Source organism: Montipora foliosa, chromosome 2 (genome assembly GCF_036669935.1).
Source record: "Montipora foliosa isolate CH-2021 chromosome 2, ASM3666993v2, whole genome shotgun sequence".
Lineage (NCBI taxonomy): Eukaryota > Metazoa > Cnidaria > Anthozoa > Scleractinia > Acroporidae > Montipora > Montipora foliosa.
The window spans coordinates 16,598,190-16,618,189 of record NC_090870.1 but is presented as its reverse complement, the minus strand read 5'-3'; the positions used below and the strand labels follow the sequence as shown (position 1 = coordinate 16,618,189).

At 40.7% G+C, this 20,000-nt stretch overlaps 2 protein-coding genes across 2 annotated transcripts in view; one reads left to right on the top strand and one right to left on the bottom strand.

Annotated features, from left to right (window-relative positions):
• Positions 1–12,998, top strand: part of LOC137992555 (dynamin-1-like) — a 28,610-nt gene extending 15,612 nt beyond the window's left edge. Inside the window, exons 12-23 of the mRNA XM_068837933.1 lie at positions 97–183; positions 1,969–2,039; positions 2,721–2,781; positions 3,388–3,469; positions 3,752–3,783; positions 4,380–4,489; positions 5,100–5,229; positions 8,051–8,194; positions 9,783–9,839; positions 10,665–10,849; positions 11,943–12,065; positions 12,289–12,998. Coding sequence (XP_068694034.1) covers positions 97–183; positions 1,969–2,039; positions 2,721–2,781; positions 3,388–3,469; positions 3,752–3,783; positions 4,380–4,489; positions 5,100–5,229; positions 8,051–8,194; positions 9,783–9,839; positions 10,665–10,849; positions 11,943–12,065; positions 12,289–12,364 — 1,158 coding nt within the window. The 3' untranslated portion in view covers positions 12,365–12,998. The remainder of the gene's footprint in view (positions 1–96; positions 184–1,968; positions 2,040–2,720; positions 2,782–3,387; positions 3,470–3,751; positions 3,784–4,379; positions 4,490–5,099; positions 5,230–8,050; positions 8,195–9,782; positions 9,840–10,664; positions 10,850–11,942; positions 12,066–12,288) is intronic.
• Positions 12,999–17,830: 4,832 nt separating this feature from the next.
• LOC137992554 (uncharacterized) overlaps positions 17,831–20,000 on the bottom strand; it is a 19,662-nt gene continuing 17,492 nt past the window's right edge. The window contains exons 11-12 of the mRNA XM_068837932.1: positions 19,106–19,312; positions 17,831–18,645 (exon numbers count right to left, since the gene is read on the bottom strand). Coding sequence (XP_068694033.1) covers positions 18,226–18,645; positions 19,106–19,312 — 627 coding nt within the window. The 3' untranslated portion in view covers positions 17,831–18,225. The remainder of the gene's footprint in view (positions 18,646–19,105; positions 19,313–20,000) is intronic.

Genomic DNA, 20,000 nt, shown 5'->3' with positions numbered 1-20,000 from the left:
GTTTCATCTTGTGAACGAAAGATATCTGCGTTCATGTGGTCTTAAATGGAAGGACTTGAAAAGAAAGGCCACGAAATGACGCTTATTGTCTTCCAGATGGACAAATACCCACTACTAAGAGACCAAGTGGAGAAGATTGTTGTTCAGCATGGAAGAAAAGGAGAGGCGAAATCGAAAGATCAAGTTAGTAAAAATTCCATTACTATTTTTATTTTTATTTGCTTGTTTGTTGGTTTTTTATTATAGTTAAATTATTGTTTTGAGTCGATTAACGTCTTCAAGACGACTATACTCTTCAGAGGTTTTAAGAGTTAACAGAAGACTTTTACGTAGTACTCGTTAAAGGGGACACTCACTGGTATAAGAACGGGGCCCTCGCTCCTGTGTTCATGTATATTGTCCCTCGGCGGTCGTCGCTAAACATGATTTCCTTGTTAATCATAACCATTACAATTTTCTCAAATTTGATTGGTGCATTAACTGCTTTATTTTTTACTAATTATTGTGTAGGGTTGTAAGCGGACGCTGTAAATCGGACACCAGTAATCGGACCGTTACATTAGTCAATCATATTAAGTGCACTCAACTTGATCCACCAATCACAGAATTTATCACAATAGCCATAGCAACAACCACTTACCCTACCAAACTGGAGATTTTTCAAAATGGACGCATTTGTAACATTAGACAGTGAAAAAGGAATGCATTCGTTTTCTCGGAAATTGTAATAGTTATGATTAATTGGCAACAGGACCTCGTGTCGTCTAATTCGGTCAGTAATCATACTCGGTTCTCTTACCATTATAAATCGCCCAAAAAGTCCCACCCTTGACTGCTGAGTCGTCGGCGTTAACGAATATCTGAGTATGGGAATTTGCAATTCGTATATTGTTTTTCTTGGGAAGCGAACAAACTTATTTTCTAAGAAATCCGGAACGCCTAGGCCAGTAATGTTTTTTGAGTGGATAACACGTGAAAGAACTTATTGTTGATGGAGTTCTTCACGCCACGGTGCCTCGGTTGGTTCAACCTGCGATTAGGCTCCATTTTCGTTGCTCCAGGGGACGAATCGTCGCGAGTGCCGACATAAGGGGACATGAGAGCGATGCTCAATTGGGCCTGATCGCGGGTTACGATTGGTTGAGCATGGGGCTGCCACGCGGGAGGTCGCGGGTTCGAACCCTGGCAGGATCAAAACTCAGGTTCTTAGAATAACCGAAGAGAAAAGTGCTGCCTTTTGTAATTTCATTTGAAATGGTTAGACTTTCAAGTCTTCTCGGATAAGAACTATAAACCGTAGGTTCCGTCTCAGAAATGTCTTCCATGTTCATAAGTTCCCTATCAGAGGTCGAAGAACTCACACACTATTCGAGAAGAGTAGGGGAGAGTCCCCGGTGTTGTGGCTGCCCTTTGTGAGTGTATGCGTGGGTATAGCAGGTCCACATCAACTGAATAGCTGGCAAAACGAACAAAACAGCTACTTTTTAGCGATTATGCCAACGGGCTTGACGTTGAAGAGAACAAAGACGGCATCAACTTCTGCGGCGGTGATGACAATTGCTAATTTTTAGGCTGCCCTTCGGTATCATCTTGAAGAACCTTACTAATTCAAATAGGGCCTAACGCTGCTGTTAACACTTGTGAAAAATCGAAGCTTTCGCCGGTCTGCAGCATCCTCAGGGGTAAGGAGAAGCGACACTCGCTCATTAGATCAACTTATTCACTTTATTCATATTCTTATACACGTCTATATTTCATTACTTTTACAACTTTTACATTCTTCTCTCACGCTTTTCGCACATTTTAACTTTACATTCTTATATAAGTTTTAAACGCAGAATATTTGTCTTCATCTCTGATATTTGCTTTAGATAGGCGAAAGCTTCGAATTTACACTAGTTTCAACAGTAGCATTAAACCTTGTTTGAAATACAATTTCTATTGATTATGCGAAATGTTTCTTTGCAGGTTAAGACATTTATTGACATGGAACTTGCTTACATAAACACTAATCATCCAGATTTTATTGGATATGCCGAGTGAGTACAGCTCGTGTATTGTGGCAGTTTTTCCCGAGGTGCTATGAGAGGATGCGTGACAACCTATTTATTCTCCCTATTTGTAGGGAGGTATTTAGTCGTTAAACGGGATTGTACATATTGAATTGCGTTGACATTTCCTGTCGATGCGTTGCTAGGCAACATTTTCAAGGCGATACACATGCAAGTCAAATGAAGTCCTCCACGGTAATTATTCTTTTGTCTTTTGTCTTTATGCTAATCATCCTCACTAGCCTCGTTAGCACGAACAAATTCAAAAGAATTTTTGCTCCAAAGTGAGGCTAGTGAGGATGATTAGCACAAAGACAAAAGAATAATTCCTTAACGCCATTTATGAATACGGTCTATTGGGAAACGTTTGCCTCGTTAGTGAAGAAGGCCTTCACAAAGCAAGGATGATCTTATCCGATGGAATTTTTTTTGGTCCGTTTACGTCCGCAGCAATGCTTATCTCAGACCGTTCAACATTTGCGTATGCAACTGTCATGTTTCCCGCAGAGCCCAACTGACAGACCTATGAGTTTACAAAATTCATCGGACACTTTGCCGAGCCCATGTAAATCGTGCTTTGTGATGCCATTTTTCTGACTCTTTGCTCATGATATTGTTTTATGTTTCTTGCGTTCTGTTGGGTGATTTATTTATTTACTTTGGTTCCAGGGCATCAAATAGTGCCACTCCTGGGGAAGTAAGGAAAACAAAAAGAACCATGTCTAATCAGGTAAGGAGGAACTGTTAGCTGACTGCTAGTAAAACAGATGGCAAGGACACGAAGCAAATCGATGTTGTCGTTGATCATGAGCCCTGCGCCTTGTTATACACCTTATTCCAAATTGCCACCCTTTTAATGTTCTTTCTTTGATCGCAAATTGGCTCTTTGGGCCTCGTTCAAGGTTAAATATTCTTTTGAATTTTACATTTAAAACCGAGGCCAAAGGGCCAATTTTCGAGAAAACCAAAAAATACTAAAATGGCGGCCATTTTGCAACACCTCAATGCAGTTATTCTATTTCGGAAAAGAAAACCGTGAGGTATAAGACAAGCCTGGCATTTACAGCCACGATCAAGAACTTTTGTTACATCCACCGAACTTGCGAATTCCTCTTGAAAGTCTTAGAGACTTTGATTTGGTACAAAGGCCATTTTTCATCTTACCTCACAAATTGGGCTCACGATTCTGTCTCCTATACTTTCTATGTTTAAAGAACCAAATGTTTGAGTTGAGAAAACTACGGTAAGGTTTTTTCAACAAATTGTCACCGCAATTGGACTTCAAAATGAGATTAGAAGTTACCACGTCGCTGATAAAATGTTTCGTTTTTGACAGGTAATCAGGAAAGGCTGGTTGACGATTAGTAATGCTGGATTCATGAAAGGCATCAGTAAAGAGTACTGGTTTGTGCTTTCTGGTCAGTATGCCCATCAACTAGCACTGAGCTATTTGAATACATTCTGAATACATACATTTTTAATCGTGGTCCAATTTGATTCCAATTTTCAAGTGTTTTCTGTCTTGGTAGGGACCAGTGGCTGCTTCATTCGCGCCACGTTTAGCATTTCCTTGATTTCCGTAGATAGAACATAAAAAAAATCCTTCACACTTACTTAAAATTGCCCAACGATCCAGTGAAGGAACGATGATGTGGATTAGTCTTCTAAAACTTGATTTATTTCAAATTTGTAATTTTCAGCGGAGGCGCTTTCATGGTACAAAGATGAGGAGGTATGCTTATTTCTTAATTATGACCATCTGATTGGGTGACGCACTCAAACTTACAATTGGAGGGCGAATATTGAAAAACCTGCTGGGTTAACGACTTTGTACTGCTATAATTAGGCGGTTTGCTCTCCTGTTTCATCCACCTAGTTGATGGTCTGTTCACGTAAATCTCAAGGTGAAAATTCGTTTGTCGTGGAGGATCCAGAGTCAAAGACGTTAATTTTGCGGATCTGAGATTTACGTTGCCCTTGAGGCAGAAATAGGTGTATGGAAAAACTTGAAGAACTCGTCTTTGGGGCGGAGGGGGAGGGAGGGTGAGGAGGTTCAACTAGGGGTAGTTCAATTAGATTTTAAGGAACAAGAGTTGAAAGCTGCTGGATTGTAGTTTAAATGGGAAACGAGATTTTACTTCTTTTTTTTTAATATTCATTATAAAAAACAAACAAACAAACAAATAGCCGTTAAGAATGAATGCTCGTTCTGTTTTGAGATTTGAGGAGTCCGGCATACAATGACCTAAACAGAATGTTTTTATTGGCCCTTACCCATGTGAACTATCTTTGAATTTTTTGTTTTGTTTTGTTTTCACTTGTTACTAGGAAAAAGAACAAAAGTATCAACTAAGGTTGGACGGTGTGCGCCTACGTGACGCAGAGGCGGGTTTTATATCTCGAAAGTCTGCTTTTTCCCTCTTCAATCCTGACCAAAAGTGAGTCCCATTACAAATGTCACGGTTTAGTATAATTTTCAGCGGTGAATATAACAATTTATTGTTATATTCACCGCGCTTCCCGGTGAATATAACATTTTGGAGGCTCGGCTGCTAAGCCAATCAAGCACTTTTCGTGCCTTTTTATCGTGTTTTAGCCCGTTGTTTTGCACTTTCTTGATATTCACCGCTGAAAATTACACTAAAACAATTATTCGCCTCAGGGTCAGTAGATATTGAGGAATATTTACGTCGACTACGTTTCGGTAAATATTCACCAATATTCACTTCGCCTTCGGCGAATAATTGTTAATTATCATAACTACATCGGCGATTATTGAAAATTATCTACACTGATTGGTTGGACTTGAGGTGATTATTACGCGATAATTACCTGAGCGGTTTTTTTCAAAATGGCGATCGGTATGAAATGTTCAGAATAACGCAAATTCATATTTTTATTTGTCTCGTAGCCGTCATTTTTGTCCTTGCGTAGGCTACTATTTATTTCTCCTTTTATTTATTTGTTTATTTATTTATTTATTCAATTCTGTCATGGTGTATTTAGCTATTTGTGGCATAACCAACGCCGTTCCGGAATTTCTTCTAGGAATTTGTTTAAGGATTACAAACATCTCGAGCTGGCGGGCGAAAATCAAGATGTTGTGGACAGTTGGAAAGCTTCGTTCTTGCGCGCAGGGGTCTATCCTGAGAGGGAATCATCTGAGGAGAAAAGCATGGTAAATAGGCGATGATATGGACCAAATACTTTGCTGGAATTTGTAGATATGTCGGGTCTCACTCAAGGGGGAGTTTGAGGAACGACAATGGCCACGAGGAGAAAAGAGGAAAACTAATTGTGTTGCAAGTGCGGCACGCATTTGATCTCATGCGTTGCGGCACTCTGCATAAGAACGAAATCACCAAATTTGTGGGCGTACAAATGTGAATCTGTCGTTCTCTATTTTTAATCTAAAACCGCTCGTACCCATTCCAGTTTAGGACACTTCGCCCACATTGTACGACGTGGACGAGATGGAGTTATCGCGAAAGACGTAGGATGGTGTAGTTAACAAATCGAAAGTGGTTCAGCTATGTCTGTACTCTTGTCGACAACGATATTCGTCATCACAGTGGTCACAATGTTGTGGACTCGCGAGGCGCAGCCGAGTGAGTCTACAACAATCGTTGTCGATAAGAGTACAGACAACGCTGAACCACTTTCGATTTGTTTCAACCCCAAAGAAAGTTTTTATTTCAGAGCGTGACCAAAATCATGACACGAAGAAAGAGCAAGCGTTATTTCCCAAAATGGGCGTTCCTGATTGGCTATTACATTGCGTGACAAATGGACGCGAGCATGACGCGTACAGCGTTGTCTAGACTCTGATCCACAACTGCAAATTAGCCAATCAGATTACGAGATTACAAGCAATTCAAGTGGCGTTTTCGTCGACGTCGCCACTATAAGTCCCTTAGAGTAACGCCTACCGAAAGTGTCACTTCCAAGTGACCGACCTCGCAGATATTTCCATTTCGTTCGTTGTCAGTATTGGCGGAAGTACATTTAAACTCCATAGGCAGCAGTATTGCCGAAGCGAAGATCGTTCTTTTCGCAGGAGGATAGCAAAAACTGTCAGAAATCACTTGAGCACCTCCTCACCTCTCTCGCAATTGTCAAGTGACAGAGCCTTATTTATGTTACTTTGAAAAGAATCTAACAAAATCCCAGTCTTAAGAACGCCTCGTAATATGGGTCTTGGCTTAATTTACAGTGTCATGTGGATTTCCTCCCATCGCTAGACACCCTGTTTACAGTAGAAGCTTACAAACATTCTGCACACACAGGGGAACACTCGGCGAGGAAATAAAAAAAATCACCTCATGTAATTTGAGGAAAAAGTAATGGGCTCAAAGTGTCGTGATTTAGAGAAAATTTAGCAGGACCAACCTATAGGCAAATTTTAAAGTGCCCCTGTGACCAAAATATCAATTCTACGCGACCAAACTTTTAAGCCTTGAATTTTCCTATTTAATGGTTCGCCATTACTAACTTTAAGTTCTTGAGAGAGCTGGAGCACGGAAAAAATGACGTCTAGTTTAAGGATACAATGCGTGTGTACGCCGCAGAATTAATATGCAGCACGGGATTTGGGCTTTCATACTTTTAAACTCGCGTTTTGCATATTTAATAACAAAGAGGGCAAAATTACTGAATGCTGATTGGTCAATGAAGAGGGTATTTTTTCTTAATTTTGCTTGAGAAGAGGGCAAAATTACTCGCTCACGATTGGTCGAGCGCCAAAAATTCTCGGTCCTGATTGGCTGAACGTACGTCTTCCACATTCAGTTGGTTTCTTCTGTTTGAGCAAAACAACTTCGTCTTCATCGAAGTTTGTCTTTTAATTCGCGCTGCATTCGCCGAAAAGACATAAAGATTAAGAACTAGCTTTAAAAGATGATCTGGAATTTCAATTTTCGAGTGACAAGAAGAAGGGCAAAATATTTTTTTCATGAAAAGCTTAAAACTTGGATCGACTTACATGGCGCCCGGCGTAGCGGGATTGTGTGGTTGAAAAACAAAATGATTCCTTTCGTCAAGGGCTTTCAGTTTACCACGACATCTTGCAGCTCAACAAAAAAGGTCACAGAACAATTTGCCATTGACGGGAGGAACAAGTAGCTCAAATTTGGTGGATTTCTTTGGACAAACCGTTTGCTATGTTTACGGATGCGTATTTGCAAGTGGTAAAAACCTCTACAGCACAGGTGAATAAAATAAATTGAAGCTTAGCATTTGGTTTAATTGTTGTTACAGTTGTTCACGAATGAAACTCGTATTTTCCTCTCGAGTTGATGTAAATAACAATCATCTATACTCGTTTTGGACGCAAAGAACAAGTTGACTTGCTTGTCTGTTTGTTAGTTGTTTTGCTTCCGAGCGAACGAGTGTTTTAACTCCGCTTAGCTGTCTGTTTTTCGAGGTGCCTCAACAGTGTTAAGAAAATTTTGCCCTCTTTGTTATTAACAAGTAATCGCAATGGGTCCTCGTAAAATTAAGGATTAATATCACTTGTGTTTTCAGAAGTTGCTGAAATTGCCCTCGTCGCTGCGCGACTCGGGCAATTTCAGCAGCTTCTGAAAACACGCGTGATATTAATCCTTAATTTTACTCGGCCCCATGCGATTACCTATACTAATAAGCTGCATTCACAAGCTGAAATTTTAAGCTAGTGAGCCTTTGACGTCAATTTTCCCGGGATCCAACCCTCTGAGGTCGAATCGGTCAATTTTGAACTGGCGGGACCGTGAAATCCAAAGGTTTATCAGGAAACTAAGGTCAAAGGGCTCATGGGTGATGCAACGTATAAGAGTATTCACCCTAGTGGTTGACACCCGGTTAGGTTCTATGGGCTCCTCAAATTACACAAGGAATGTGAAGCATCCACGCTTTCTCCTTTTCGACCCATTGTCTTATCGATCGCTGCATATATGACTAGGCACTGGCCAAATATCTGGCTTCCATCATTGGTCCGTGAAATCCTTCTAATATTTTCACAGGCAGGAGAAATTGGCACCTTGGATCCTCAGATGGAAAGACAAGTGGAAACAATACGAAATTTGTCGGATTCTTACTTAAAGATCGTCAGCAAGACAGTGAGGGATCTGGTACCCAAAACTGTGATGTTTTTCATCATTAACAACGTAAGCTTTGCAAAAATTCTTAGTGGCAAATGGAGGAACTAGTGATGAAGTCGGCGCCGGAGAGCAACCGGTCGAATGGAGTACAAATGAAGAGAAGGAGCGCTTGCGTCTTCTCCAGACTCTAATCTTTCTCGTAACACCGGTTTTTCACCATAGTTTCCCTGCTCCGTTTCCCACTGTCGAAGAAACCTGTTCCTAGAATAAGGAAGCGCAACTAATCATAATGAAGAGAAAATGGTGCATTTTTTCTCATTCGAAAGCTGTCTTAGTTCCAAAGTTTGTATTGTCCGCTGAAAGGTCTCACGTAACCAGGAGCTCTTCAAGGGTTAGCCACTATCTCCACTAACTCCTTCAGTCAACCCTTTCCCGAATAAATTTATTTTTAGGAACAGGTTTTCCCGCAAAAAGTATCGTATTTCCCTTGACGCTGAGATAGTTTTGTTTTGATTGGCTTTTACAACAGTGGGCGTGCTGAATCTCCCAAGGGATGCGTTCTCTAAAGAAATGTACTCGACAAAGGGTAGGCTCCTATGCCAAGTATGGAAAATAGATGCTCCCCTTGATGAACTGCTATGTCCAGACATAACTTACAATTAACAACTATACACCGAAGGGGAGGTGGCCGCTTCGCAGCGCGGTCAATATCCACTATTAGTATCACCCAACTAGTGGACTAATGCAAATTCTGCATTTTTATTGGCTACGCTACTAGAGGACTATTGTTAATAGTCCTCGAGTAGCGAAAAGTATGACGCTTTCTTTCGTTTAATTCCCAAATAAATATTTCTTTAACTTGCATTTGCTAACTTTATTATTGCCATTTCTGTCCGACTAGTTGGGTGATACTAAAACAATTAGACCCTTCGCCCTCAAGGGCCACGGGTCAATAGCCCATTCGGCTTCGCGTCATGGGCTATTGACCCGTAGCCCTTGCGGGCTACGGGTCTAATTGTTAACTAGCCACCGACACTGAGGTGAATAGTAATCTATTCAACAACACTCCCATTCATGCTCAATTGAATTAAGGAATGGGGTGAAATATCAATCAGCGGTTCCAGCTTGGCTTAGGGCTAGTCAGAAAGAATACGACCCACGTGAATCGTTAGGGGGGTGGACCGTTCCTCCGGACCAGTGTTCCGCTGGAAACAGAGCAAGAAGGGAGCGCACCTCAACCAAAGCGTATTTATAGCTATCCTGTAGTGTCATGCACGTGTTTTATGCACGCCTAGCCAATAACTTGCTGGCATTCCGTGTTATTTCATTGTCGCATATCATTAGGAGTGTTATGAATAGTTGTTTTTGTACTAAAATGGTGAGATAATATAGCAAAGGATATTCGGAGTTTTAGTAGCTGCTAATCAGAGCGCGTCTTTAACGCTATCCGCTGTTTTGGTATCTAATAGTAAAAACAATTACTCCAGTTGTTGCAGGGTCGGCACTTCTTTTGATCCCGGAACGTCGCTCGTGAATTCAGCTGTCCAATCAAAACAGAGGGAACAAAATTTAAAACGTTTTGTGTTACAGTATGGCACTCAAACTCGATTATTAAGAAGTGTGTAGGTTTTAATTTTAGATTGGTATATTTCAGGTGAAGGATTTCATCGGCCAGGAATTGTTAGCACACTTATACTCAACTGGAAATCAGGTGAGCGATACAACCATCAAGTAATGTGCCCACTCAATGTTCTACCTAATTCAAATCTCTCTGGGTTAAGGTTCTTTGTGTGTTGTATTTGCATGATAATGTAGCATTCACATTTAAAGGATATGGAAATACTTGGAACAAAACTTTTTATTCCCAAAGGATTTGAATAGACCTTTTCGGCTTGTACATTTTGTTTCCCAATACAGATCATGTGATAATAGTCAGGAGGCTTGGTCCTTTGTTTTGTTCATTAAAAAGAGTGCATGCAGGCATGCAAACCTCCTGAGTATTATCACATGATTTGTATTAGGAAAACAAAATGTACAAACCGAAAAGGTCTATTGGGTACAACATTGAGTTGGCCGAATCCGTCTATTACCCGTGTACGGAAAAGATTTATGTTCCGATGGTGACTCGGGGATACTCGGAAAAAAATCCGAGTGCTTCTTTGCAGGAATCGAACCCTCGACCTCCTGAATACTAGTTCGCATGCTCTGTCACTGAGCTATAGGAGACTCGTGGGAGCAAGGAGTCGGGGATACTCGGAAAAAAATCCGAGTTCTCCTTTGCAGGAGTCGAACCTACGACCTTCCGATTACCAGTTCGGATGTTCCATCACGAGTCTCCTGTAGCTCAGTGATGGAGCATCCGAACTAGTACTCGGGAAAGAAATAGGCTACAATCAAACCAGTTTATTCAATTTTTGGGAAAACGCGAATTTCAGCCTGACGCTTACCGTGAACGCGATCGCTGATCTCTCTATTAGCGTTATATTGTGTCCCGGCAATATTTTGTGGCTAATTACAACCGCTATCTCATGATTAGAATGATTTAATGCAAGAGAGTGACGCGGAAATCGCTCGCCGAGAGGAAATGCTGCGCATGTTCCACAGTTTAAAAGAAGCTCTCTTGATTATTGGTGATATCGACGCAACAACTATGACAGCACCTCTTCCACCGCCTGTCGACACGGGAGACCTGGATCTGACTGACTCGTACAAGCCACAAAGGTTATTATTTGATATTTCACGGATGTTGTATTGGAAGCCAATTGTAGCAATATTCAATAAATGGATATTTCAATTCAAAGAGTCTATTTTAGTTCAATTCAACGCATAAATTTATGTTCAATATACTTTGTTTTTGGTTGAACTTCCGATTTTGCATTCAACACTTTTTGCATCAATACATTTTGGTATCCTTCAATGCGATTGCTTCGGTTCAACCTTTTCTTTTTAAATTTCAAGGGCACATTTTGCGTTCAACACTTTTTATTTCGTTCAACGCGATTTACTTTCGTTCAGTGATTTATTGCACAGCGTTTGAGAGGTTTGACCTCACGAGATCAAGAGGGACTAGGCAATAGTGGTCAACCGCTGTGCAATAAATCGTTGAACGAAATAAAAGTGTTCGTGTTGAATGCAAAATCGGAAGTTGTACCAAAAAAAAGTATATTGAACATAAATTTATGCTTTGATTTAACTAAAATAGACTCTTTGAATTGAAATATCCATTTATTGAATATTGCTACAATTGGCTTGCCATAATGTTGCGTATGTTATTTTGCTACAGTGTTACGGGAAAGGTTGTTAACATGTCCCACACGAAGCATAAAATTTTTACTTTTTTTGCACTTGTAACGTGCATTTTATTCAATAAACAAACTTCACCATGTAAAGTGCTCTTCTGATGAATACCTTAATTGGACTTTTCTTTTGGGTGATTGCTAGTTTCCGGTGCAAGGTCAGCATGAGAATTTAACAGGCTGCCATCATTTCTCCTCAAAAAGTCATTTGCCTGATTCCCGAATGAAAGTAACATGAAACATGATTGGAACTGTTGGAATACACTTGAACACTATAAAAGTAAAAATGCCTGAGCTAATTATCCATACAAGATCCAAAATCGGCAAAGTTACCACTTTCAAGTACTCGTTCTTTGCAAGAATTATTGAAGATTGAATTAAGTTGCCAAAACAACTAGTTTGAAATGTCAACATGTTTTGGATTAGTTAAGGGACCCTTTGTAAAGCCAACATCTGGGTCCTCCTTTTCAAATGCAGTATTTTAAAAAAGTAAGCGTATTTCTTGTTTACCCTCATAGAAACAACAGACAAACAGCTCCAACTCGGCCTTCCTCAGGAGGAAATCCTACACCCCCGTCACGTCCATCCCGTCCCGTCCCGGGGGTGCCATCCCGGCCAGATAATGTTCCGTCTGTTCCCAGGTAAGTAGATGTATCCTCACAGACTTGCGAAGCAATGGATTCACTCATTTATTGTTATTGTTAAATAACGCTTTCGATTGCCACGACGACGAAGATCTTCAACTACCAATTTCTCAAAGAGGAAATTTGGTAACTGTATACCAGAAGTCCGATTTCGTTCGTTTATTTACTTCATGTATTTACTTTTTTTGGTTTAATGTTGTTTGTCTTTTAATGATCACAGGCGACCCAATGCACCGGGAAAACCTGCTCCTGCGCCACCAATACCTGGCCGGCCTCCTGTGCCATCAAGACCTTAGACGCAAATCACATCAGTGTTAAATCGATTCAGAAAACGAACCGGACAGCTCTCACCCATTGATTCATAATGTCATTTCTCGTTTGAGATTTTGTGAGTGTAGGCCATAATAGCAAATCCGGGCAAAGCACTGAAACCTGTGGCAACCAGTTAAGGCCCTCTAAGCCTCAAATAGTTGCCAAAACCCTCTCAGAGGTCTGTCGCTATTTGCAGCGTGGTTATGGCGACTGGTTAAGAACACTGCTTTGTATATTTGATGTGATTGTTTTGTCCTTGCTTCCATGTTGGTGCCAAAACAACAGTTTCGTTTGTTTATACCAACCAATATGGCGGTGATGACGTAACAAGGTTATATGTCTTCCAGAGGCATTTTTGGGTACGTGGTTGCAAATTTAAACAAGTCGAATAGAAAAAAATGTTTAAATTGTTCTTATTATGAATCAAAAACTCTGCACACGTTTTAAATGCAAACAATCCGTGCACACACCTGGATGTGATGATAATTATTTGCAGAAAGGAGTATCGAAAACCGTGGTTTCTTCTGTGAATTGACCTCGACATTTTGGATTAGGCCATTTTACATCTAAAAATATACTAAAAACAAATATACTAAAATTAAAAAATATATAAAATTATACTAGCTTCAGCCGTACAGCCATCCTTGTTCTTTTATTCGAGTCTGCAATCTAAATGTATTGGTTAGATCCACCAGAATCCGGCACCTTCACTTTGTCCAGTTGGCCCTTATATACTTAACAATGATCTGCCGCCTAGTTGCCTGGCCTCTGAATGGAAGCGAGGCTGACAGTGATAGCCTTCATGATTTAATATATAAAAGTAGACTGGTTGAGGTCTGTGTCAATTGGGGAATTTTTTCCGATTTATTTTTTTGTCCATTAACGTACGAATTTCTTTTTTAAGCGTCTTGTTACACACAATTTGAGAAACGTTGAGTTGAGAGAAAATGTTGTTACGTTTTGGTAATCATTGAAGTACGAATGAGCCATCAAAACCTGAGAAATGTTTGGGGATATGAGCACATGGAAAGGAAGCAAAGTTCCTTAAAACATGGTCATCAACGGCCTTGTCTAGAGATCCTAAACTCGGACGGAGTGTGATGGACTGTAGAATAACCTTTTTTCATCATTCAATGTATAAAAAAAGCCAAGATAGCGTTGACTTCACCTATTGATATTTGTTGTGCCAACCTTTTCTTGACTGTCGATTCAAAGCGTTCCCAAAGTCGTTTCTTCTTGCAGTGGTTGGCACATGCAAATGACAGGTGGAATGTTTACAAACAGATATCTCTCGTTCACCCAATTATTCTGACTTGGCTGTAGACCAACAGGGAGTATTTTCTAAGATGAAAGTATGAAAATACCTGAATTTCTTAAGGCAATATCATTTCATGATACAGTTTTTCAACGAAGAGAGCTCCTTTACAATCAAGGCTTTTCTAATACAGCGAATTATTGATTTCTGATTAAAGAGGTTCATAACCGGGAATTGAAGAAATGGTTATGCGCTTCTCGATGCTAAACCTTAGCGCCCCTTATCTCCCCAATCTCTACTTGCACAAACCCAAGAGAAATCGAAAGCAATGCCTATGCAAATTTTTTGGGGAGTGAAAGAAATGTATTATGTGCACACGTCTAGACTATAGGTGGTTTGCTACCAATCTCTGGCGACAAAGATCACAATGGTGCAATGTACAAAATAAAATGCTGGTAAACCAACAAAAGAAGCTAATGACAAATCCTTTGTTTTCGTCCACCTACATGGCGGCGATCACGTAACATGAAAACCACCTATTAAGAGACCCGGAGGGTCTTAAATAGTAACTGATTGGAATTCCTTAGCTTTTCGAATGTGGAAGATAAGCTATAGTAACAGATTCACACTCATTCAAGACACTATGGCTTACGCTAATAAGATATGGGAGGAAAGATCTTGCATAAGATATAGAGTGGAAGTATAAATGTGGGAATGGTAGCCACGTCGCTGGATACCAAAAAATCATTCGGAGAACTGTGCACCTGTAGATCAGTTAGGATTGTTACGGACCTTCCTGACCCGGCAATGTCTGGCGATGTGGCTTCGAAGGGGCTAGTATGCGGCAACCTCGGACTGCGCATAAGGGAAGGAAAGGTTACGTTTTTACAAACGTTGGCCGTGTAGCACTTATATTTGAACAGACTTAACTGATTAGAGTGTAATGTGAAGTGCTAAGCTTCTACCCCATATGAACCATGTGAGCGTTAGCCCTACTGATGGAAATGGGCCCACACAAGGACAGAGAAAAACTCTGACCAGGGTGGGAATTGAACCCACGACCTTCGGGTTAGATCAGCGCTGCTCTAGTGACTGAGCTACAAGGTCGGACAGGAGCAGGCCGTGAGAACTGAAGATGTTAAAGTTACGGCAATGAACATGTACAAGTACAAGGAAAGGTTACGTTTTGACAAACGTTGGTCGTGTAGCACATATTTCAACAGACTTAACTATTAGATTGTAATGTGAAGTGCTAGGTTTGTACCCCATATGAACCATGTGAGCGTTAGCCCTAATGGAAATGGGAGAGAGAGGAGCTTGTGTCATAATAGCTTCAGCGACGTCGGCGAAAAAAAACCAAGGGAAAACCATGCCGCAGCACAGAGCCCGGGTGGAAATGTGAGAGAATGAGTTTACCGCGAGAGGCCGCTTAAAAAGGATAGGATAAAACCCTGGGGAATAGCTAGAAGGGGCGTGGAGCATGCTATGTAAATTTAAACATGTAGCGAGAAACGCAAAAGATATGTTGTGCCTTATGAATGTCTCATAGGTCCCGTCTCCAATAATCCCTATAATCATCAACTGTGTGTTTTCTTCTCAACGATCTTTACACCGGCCATACACTATTTGTTTCTTGCGTTTGCAAAGTAAATGTGGTTCCCGGTGTAAGTGATTGATGACCTTGCAAGGTGCCCTTCCATCCTCCTACACTAGTGCGATAGAAAGGAGGCCCCTGCTCGCAGGGACGATTTCATCGAGTTATTTCCCAGTAGCCATGTAATGATTTCCAAAGTTTTTGCGGTGTATAAATCGGAAAGTTGCGAATCGTGAAAGAAGAAAAGCAAAATTGCGAGGGGCAATCGAAAAATTTGCCTTTCTTTTTTTTAAAAAGGCCAAATTATCAGCTTAGTTTGGTTTATCGTCTTCGCCATGCCAGAAGGAGTCACCACAAGAACTAGTGCCATGATTTATATCTGCATACAATACGGAACCTCATGACATCATCTTAGAGAACAGTGTCAAGGTTCCCACAGACAAGGGTTTAACGATGGCGCCTTGGTTTACGTCCTTATCCGAGAAAAGACTTCCCTTCCTCGGTTGCCCACTAATCTTCTCCAATGTCATTTTGTTAAAGTGCTACCATGATCAAAAAATCACTTCCTTTGTTTTCCTTACATTTTGAAAGAGTGATTGCTTAACACTTGGCTGGCAAGAACTTGAGCTTTGATTTTTATCCAAAGGTTGTTTACTTTGAGTGTAAGTTTTGGACTTCACGGTTCGCCATAACTACCGATCTAAATTGATCGATTGGACCTCAGGGGGTTGGATCTAGGGAAAAGTGACGTCATTTACTCACTGGCTTAAACTTCGGGGTGTAAACGCAGCTTATTCTATATGCAAAACACGAATTTAATTCAGCCGCGCACACACACATAGTATTCTTAAACTCTTGAGTCTTTGACGTCAATTTCTCCTCGACCAGCTCTCTCAAGGGCAATGGCGGACCACTAAATAGGAAAATTCCAGTTGTAATAAACAGGTTTCTCTTTTTAAATCAAGGCTTCACACTTGAGTCACTTATTGTTTCGTTAACATAGTAAAAATATAAATTAATGTTTTGGTCATAGTAGCACTTTAATTTACAATTGAAGTGCGATTTAAGCAATAGGCCTATTCAACGTTTTCAAATTGTCATGCAAATTAGCCATGTGTTATGCTGGGGGCGTAACCATATGAAAAAAATGCAAATTGTGGAAAGTCGGCTTGTCGACATATTGAAATAACATTGCTAAAAGTACATTTTAGAATTTAGAATTAAGTTCCTTTTATAATAATTTTATATCTTTGATTGCCTTCGACATGACTTTCTACTTCGTTATCTGCTCACTTTGCACCAACAAAAACATCGAAGTAACTTGTGTAATCGTTCTATTTTACTACTTAGGTGATAAACATTCAATAAACGTGAAACAAATCATCTGTGTGGCTACGATGTTCGCTATAACCTCTCGAACTTGTGTTGTTTGCCCCCCTACTAAAGAAGTGTGTAGCTAATTTGCATGATAACAGCAAATCCAAGATGGCGCCTGACAAATAGCCCATTTCCGAGTTGCTCTATGCCTCAGTTTCAAAGCGAGTTCTGGTGCGCAACCATTCAAATGGAAATGAGTTGCGTATTCTTATGCAAATCAAACTCATTTCCCTTACAATAGTTGAGCACCAAGACTCGCTTCGAAACCGAGACAAACAGCAACTCGGAAATGGCCCATTTAGGTGGCTCCAACGGGAATCGAACCCAAGACCTCTGCGATGCCTGTGCAATGGTCTGGGTCGGCATCGCAGAGGTCATGGGTTCGAATCCCGTTGAAGACACCTGAATATTAGACCAATTCCGATATATTAAAATTCAGTCCTAAACAAACGGCGCCACCTCGAGGCTTGGAAGACCTTAGACAGCAATGACCAGAACCAAGGTTGCTAACCAGCGGTTTTCGATAAAACAATGGTTTGCTGGGGGTGCTCAGTCTCGCGGGCTCTGAAAACCAAGGTTGTGGTCATTGTTATTTAAGGTTTTTCTCGAGGCTCTGGGGAATAAATAAAAATAAGGATTTGAATGAGTTTATTCCCTAGAGCCTCAAGATGATGCCTTATTTTAACATATCGAAAGTGGGCTATTTTTCAGTTGTCTACAAAAAGCGACAATTGCTTAAATTGTCTAGTTTAGTGCGAGGATCACTCAGTTCTCTCATGTTTTGTTCTTGCATAATTCGGAACAAGCAAATGCACTTAGATTTACGTTATTGTAGTTTTAAGCTTGACGCACTTTTAACGGGAAGATTTAGGTTTGGGTTTTTAACACTTCATTTCCAAGATCGATACGTTCATTCTCCTAACTAGCATCATACATTTCTTTGTTGGTTAGTCATAAGAATTTAGTATTATATCAAGATCACACTTCTTCATTCTCAATACCTGTCTGACTGACATTTCATTGAAATCGCGAGGAGAATTTACATTCTGATCAGTCCTGGGAGTCAAAGGGTTATTAAATATTTTTATAACTGGCGATTATTACACGGGTTCAAATAATTGGGATAGTTATCGGGGGCAGTTGGAGTTTTATCCATTGCAGAGTGCAACTACTTTGATTTCTGCTGTGAAAAATAAGTCCTGTGATTTCGTAGCGTCAGTCCTCTTAAAACAAAATGTTTTATTTTTCGCACAAGCATTTCCCAATTAAACATTAAGAGGAAGAGGGGAAATTAAACCCGTACCCCTCTTCAAAATGCCGCTGTTTCACTCGAAGCCTTCTCTGCGACGCATTGGCCCATTGGCAAAATTGCAAGATTGGTCAATTATCCAATGCACGTCACTATCAAAAATGTGACGTTCATTAGTGCTCTTACATCAAACATGGTTCTCTTTTCCTCCTTCGATCCCTTCACGATATTATTTTAAGAACATTTCTTTGGGTTCTTAGCCTACCTCTACAACTTTATGTCAGATAGTCTAAAAATTGCCAACTTTGGCTGAATATGGGTACGTTAGGTCAAAAACCACACATGTCATTGGGGTGCCGTGTCTAATCTACTACAGTCCTTGTTGTCCACTTGGGCTTTGGATAAGAGACACAGGCACGGCTTGAGCCACTGTCGACTGAGGGGAGACTGGGAGAGTGACAACTTGAGGTTGTACAGCACTTAAAATATGAAACGCGTCAGTGGCAAACAAACTTTCCGTATTCAAAGGTGTTGCCTGTGTGGCCGTTAGGTTCCCTTGCAAGGTCGCTGTTGGCAACGTGTTTGAAGTTGCTATGGTAATAGTGACATTAGGTTGTGTGTCTTGACATTCAGGTTGCTGAGTAGTTTGTTGTTGTGTTACAGCCGTTTGTTGTGCATTGTGTTCTTGCTGTTGCGTTTGTTGTGGTGTCGTCTGCTGGAGCTGTGCCTGCTGCTGCGGTTGAGTTGTCGACGAGTGAATTTGCTGTACTGGCTGAATCTGATGGACAATCTGAAGAACGATAAAAAAAATAGACCAAATATATAATCCACGAAGTTTCAACGCTCGGTGTCAGAGGAAAACTGTACATGTGTACACACCGAAACCTCTGGCGCTCAGAGTTCTAGCATGTTTTCCAAAAGAAATCAACAAGATCCCTAGTCCCTGATCCAACTATTTTGTAAGACGCAAAATCGAGTTCAACAAAACCTCTTCATGGAATACGAAAACGTTTAGCAGCCTATTTTTCTTTTTAACCTAACCGCAGCTCAAGTTGGTTTTTGGTTTTGGATAGTTGGCACACATTTGACCTGTTTCAAGACGTACTAGGAATTACTAACCGTGTTTTCATTATTGCGAAAATGAGAATTGCCCTTATGAAATGAAACTCATTGTCAAGGTTCCTTATTAACCAAAGTGATATGTTACTGATGAAGAAAACAGCACGAAACGCTGCTTAATTTTGACTCACTTGAGCCTGAAGTTGCTGTGTGGCCTGTTGCTGGAGCTGCTGCGTTTGCTGCAATTGTTGTTGCAGCTGCTGCTGCTGTTGCTGCAGTTGTAGCTGTTGGTATTGCAGTTGTTGGATCTGCTGCTGGTATTGCAATTGCTGTTGCTGGAGTTGTTGCTGGACCTGCACTTGAAGTTGAGGTACTTGAATCGGTTGAGTGGTTTGAATCTGGACAAGGTAAGGACAGCAATTCTGTTTGGTATCCTACGTCTTTTTCTCGTTCACGATGTACATATTATTTTGTGTAATTACAACATACAAACTACTGAAAAGCTTTAGCCTGGATTTGTATCAGTGTAGATTTCCTACAGGGTTGTATTGACAAGACATCATATAGTTGTAGATCCACATCACGACGTCATCGGACTTTTACACTATGCAATACTGAAGATGACTTGGAGACTTCCACGTTAACAAATTATCCGAGTCTAAAGTCTCTGATGCTGCAAATCTTTGATTTTATGAGTTTTGACTTTATGAGCCTTATAGAAAGACATAAAAAAGATCCACAAGTATCCTGAAGTCACACTTCGCTCTAAAACGGTTTGCATTTTTCAGTCTTGATCAAGCAGACATACACGATCGTTCCATAATTAAAACGACTACACTGCTGTAAATGGGGTGCAGGGATGGCGCAGTGGTGAGAGCACGCGTCTCCCACCAATGTGGCCCGGGTTCGATTCCCAGACTCGGCGTCATATGTGGGTTGAGTTTGTTGGTTCTCTACTCTGCACCGGGAGGTTTTTCTCTGGATACTCCGGTTTTCCCCTCTCCTCAAAAACCAACATTTGACTTGATTTCTGTTCATTGTTAAATTTCACTTTAGTGTCCCCAATTAGTGATTCAGCGCTAGAAC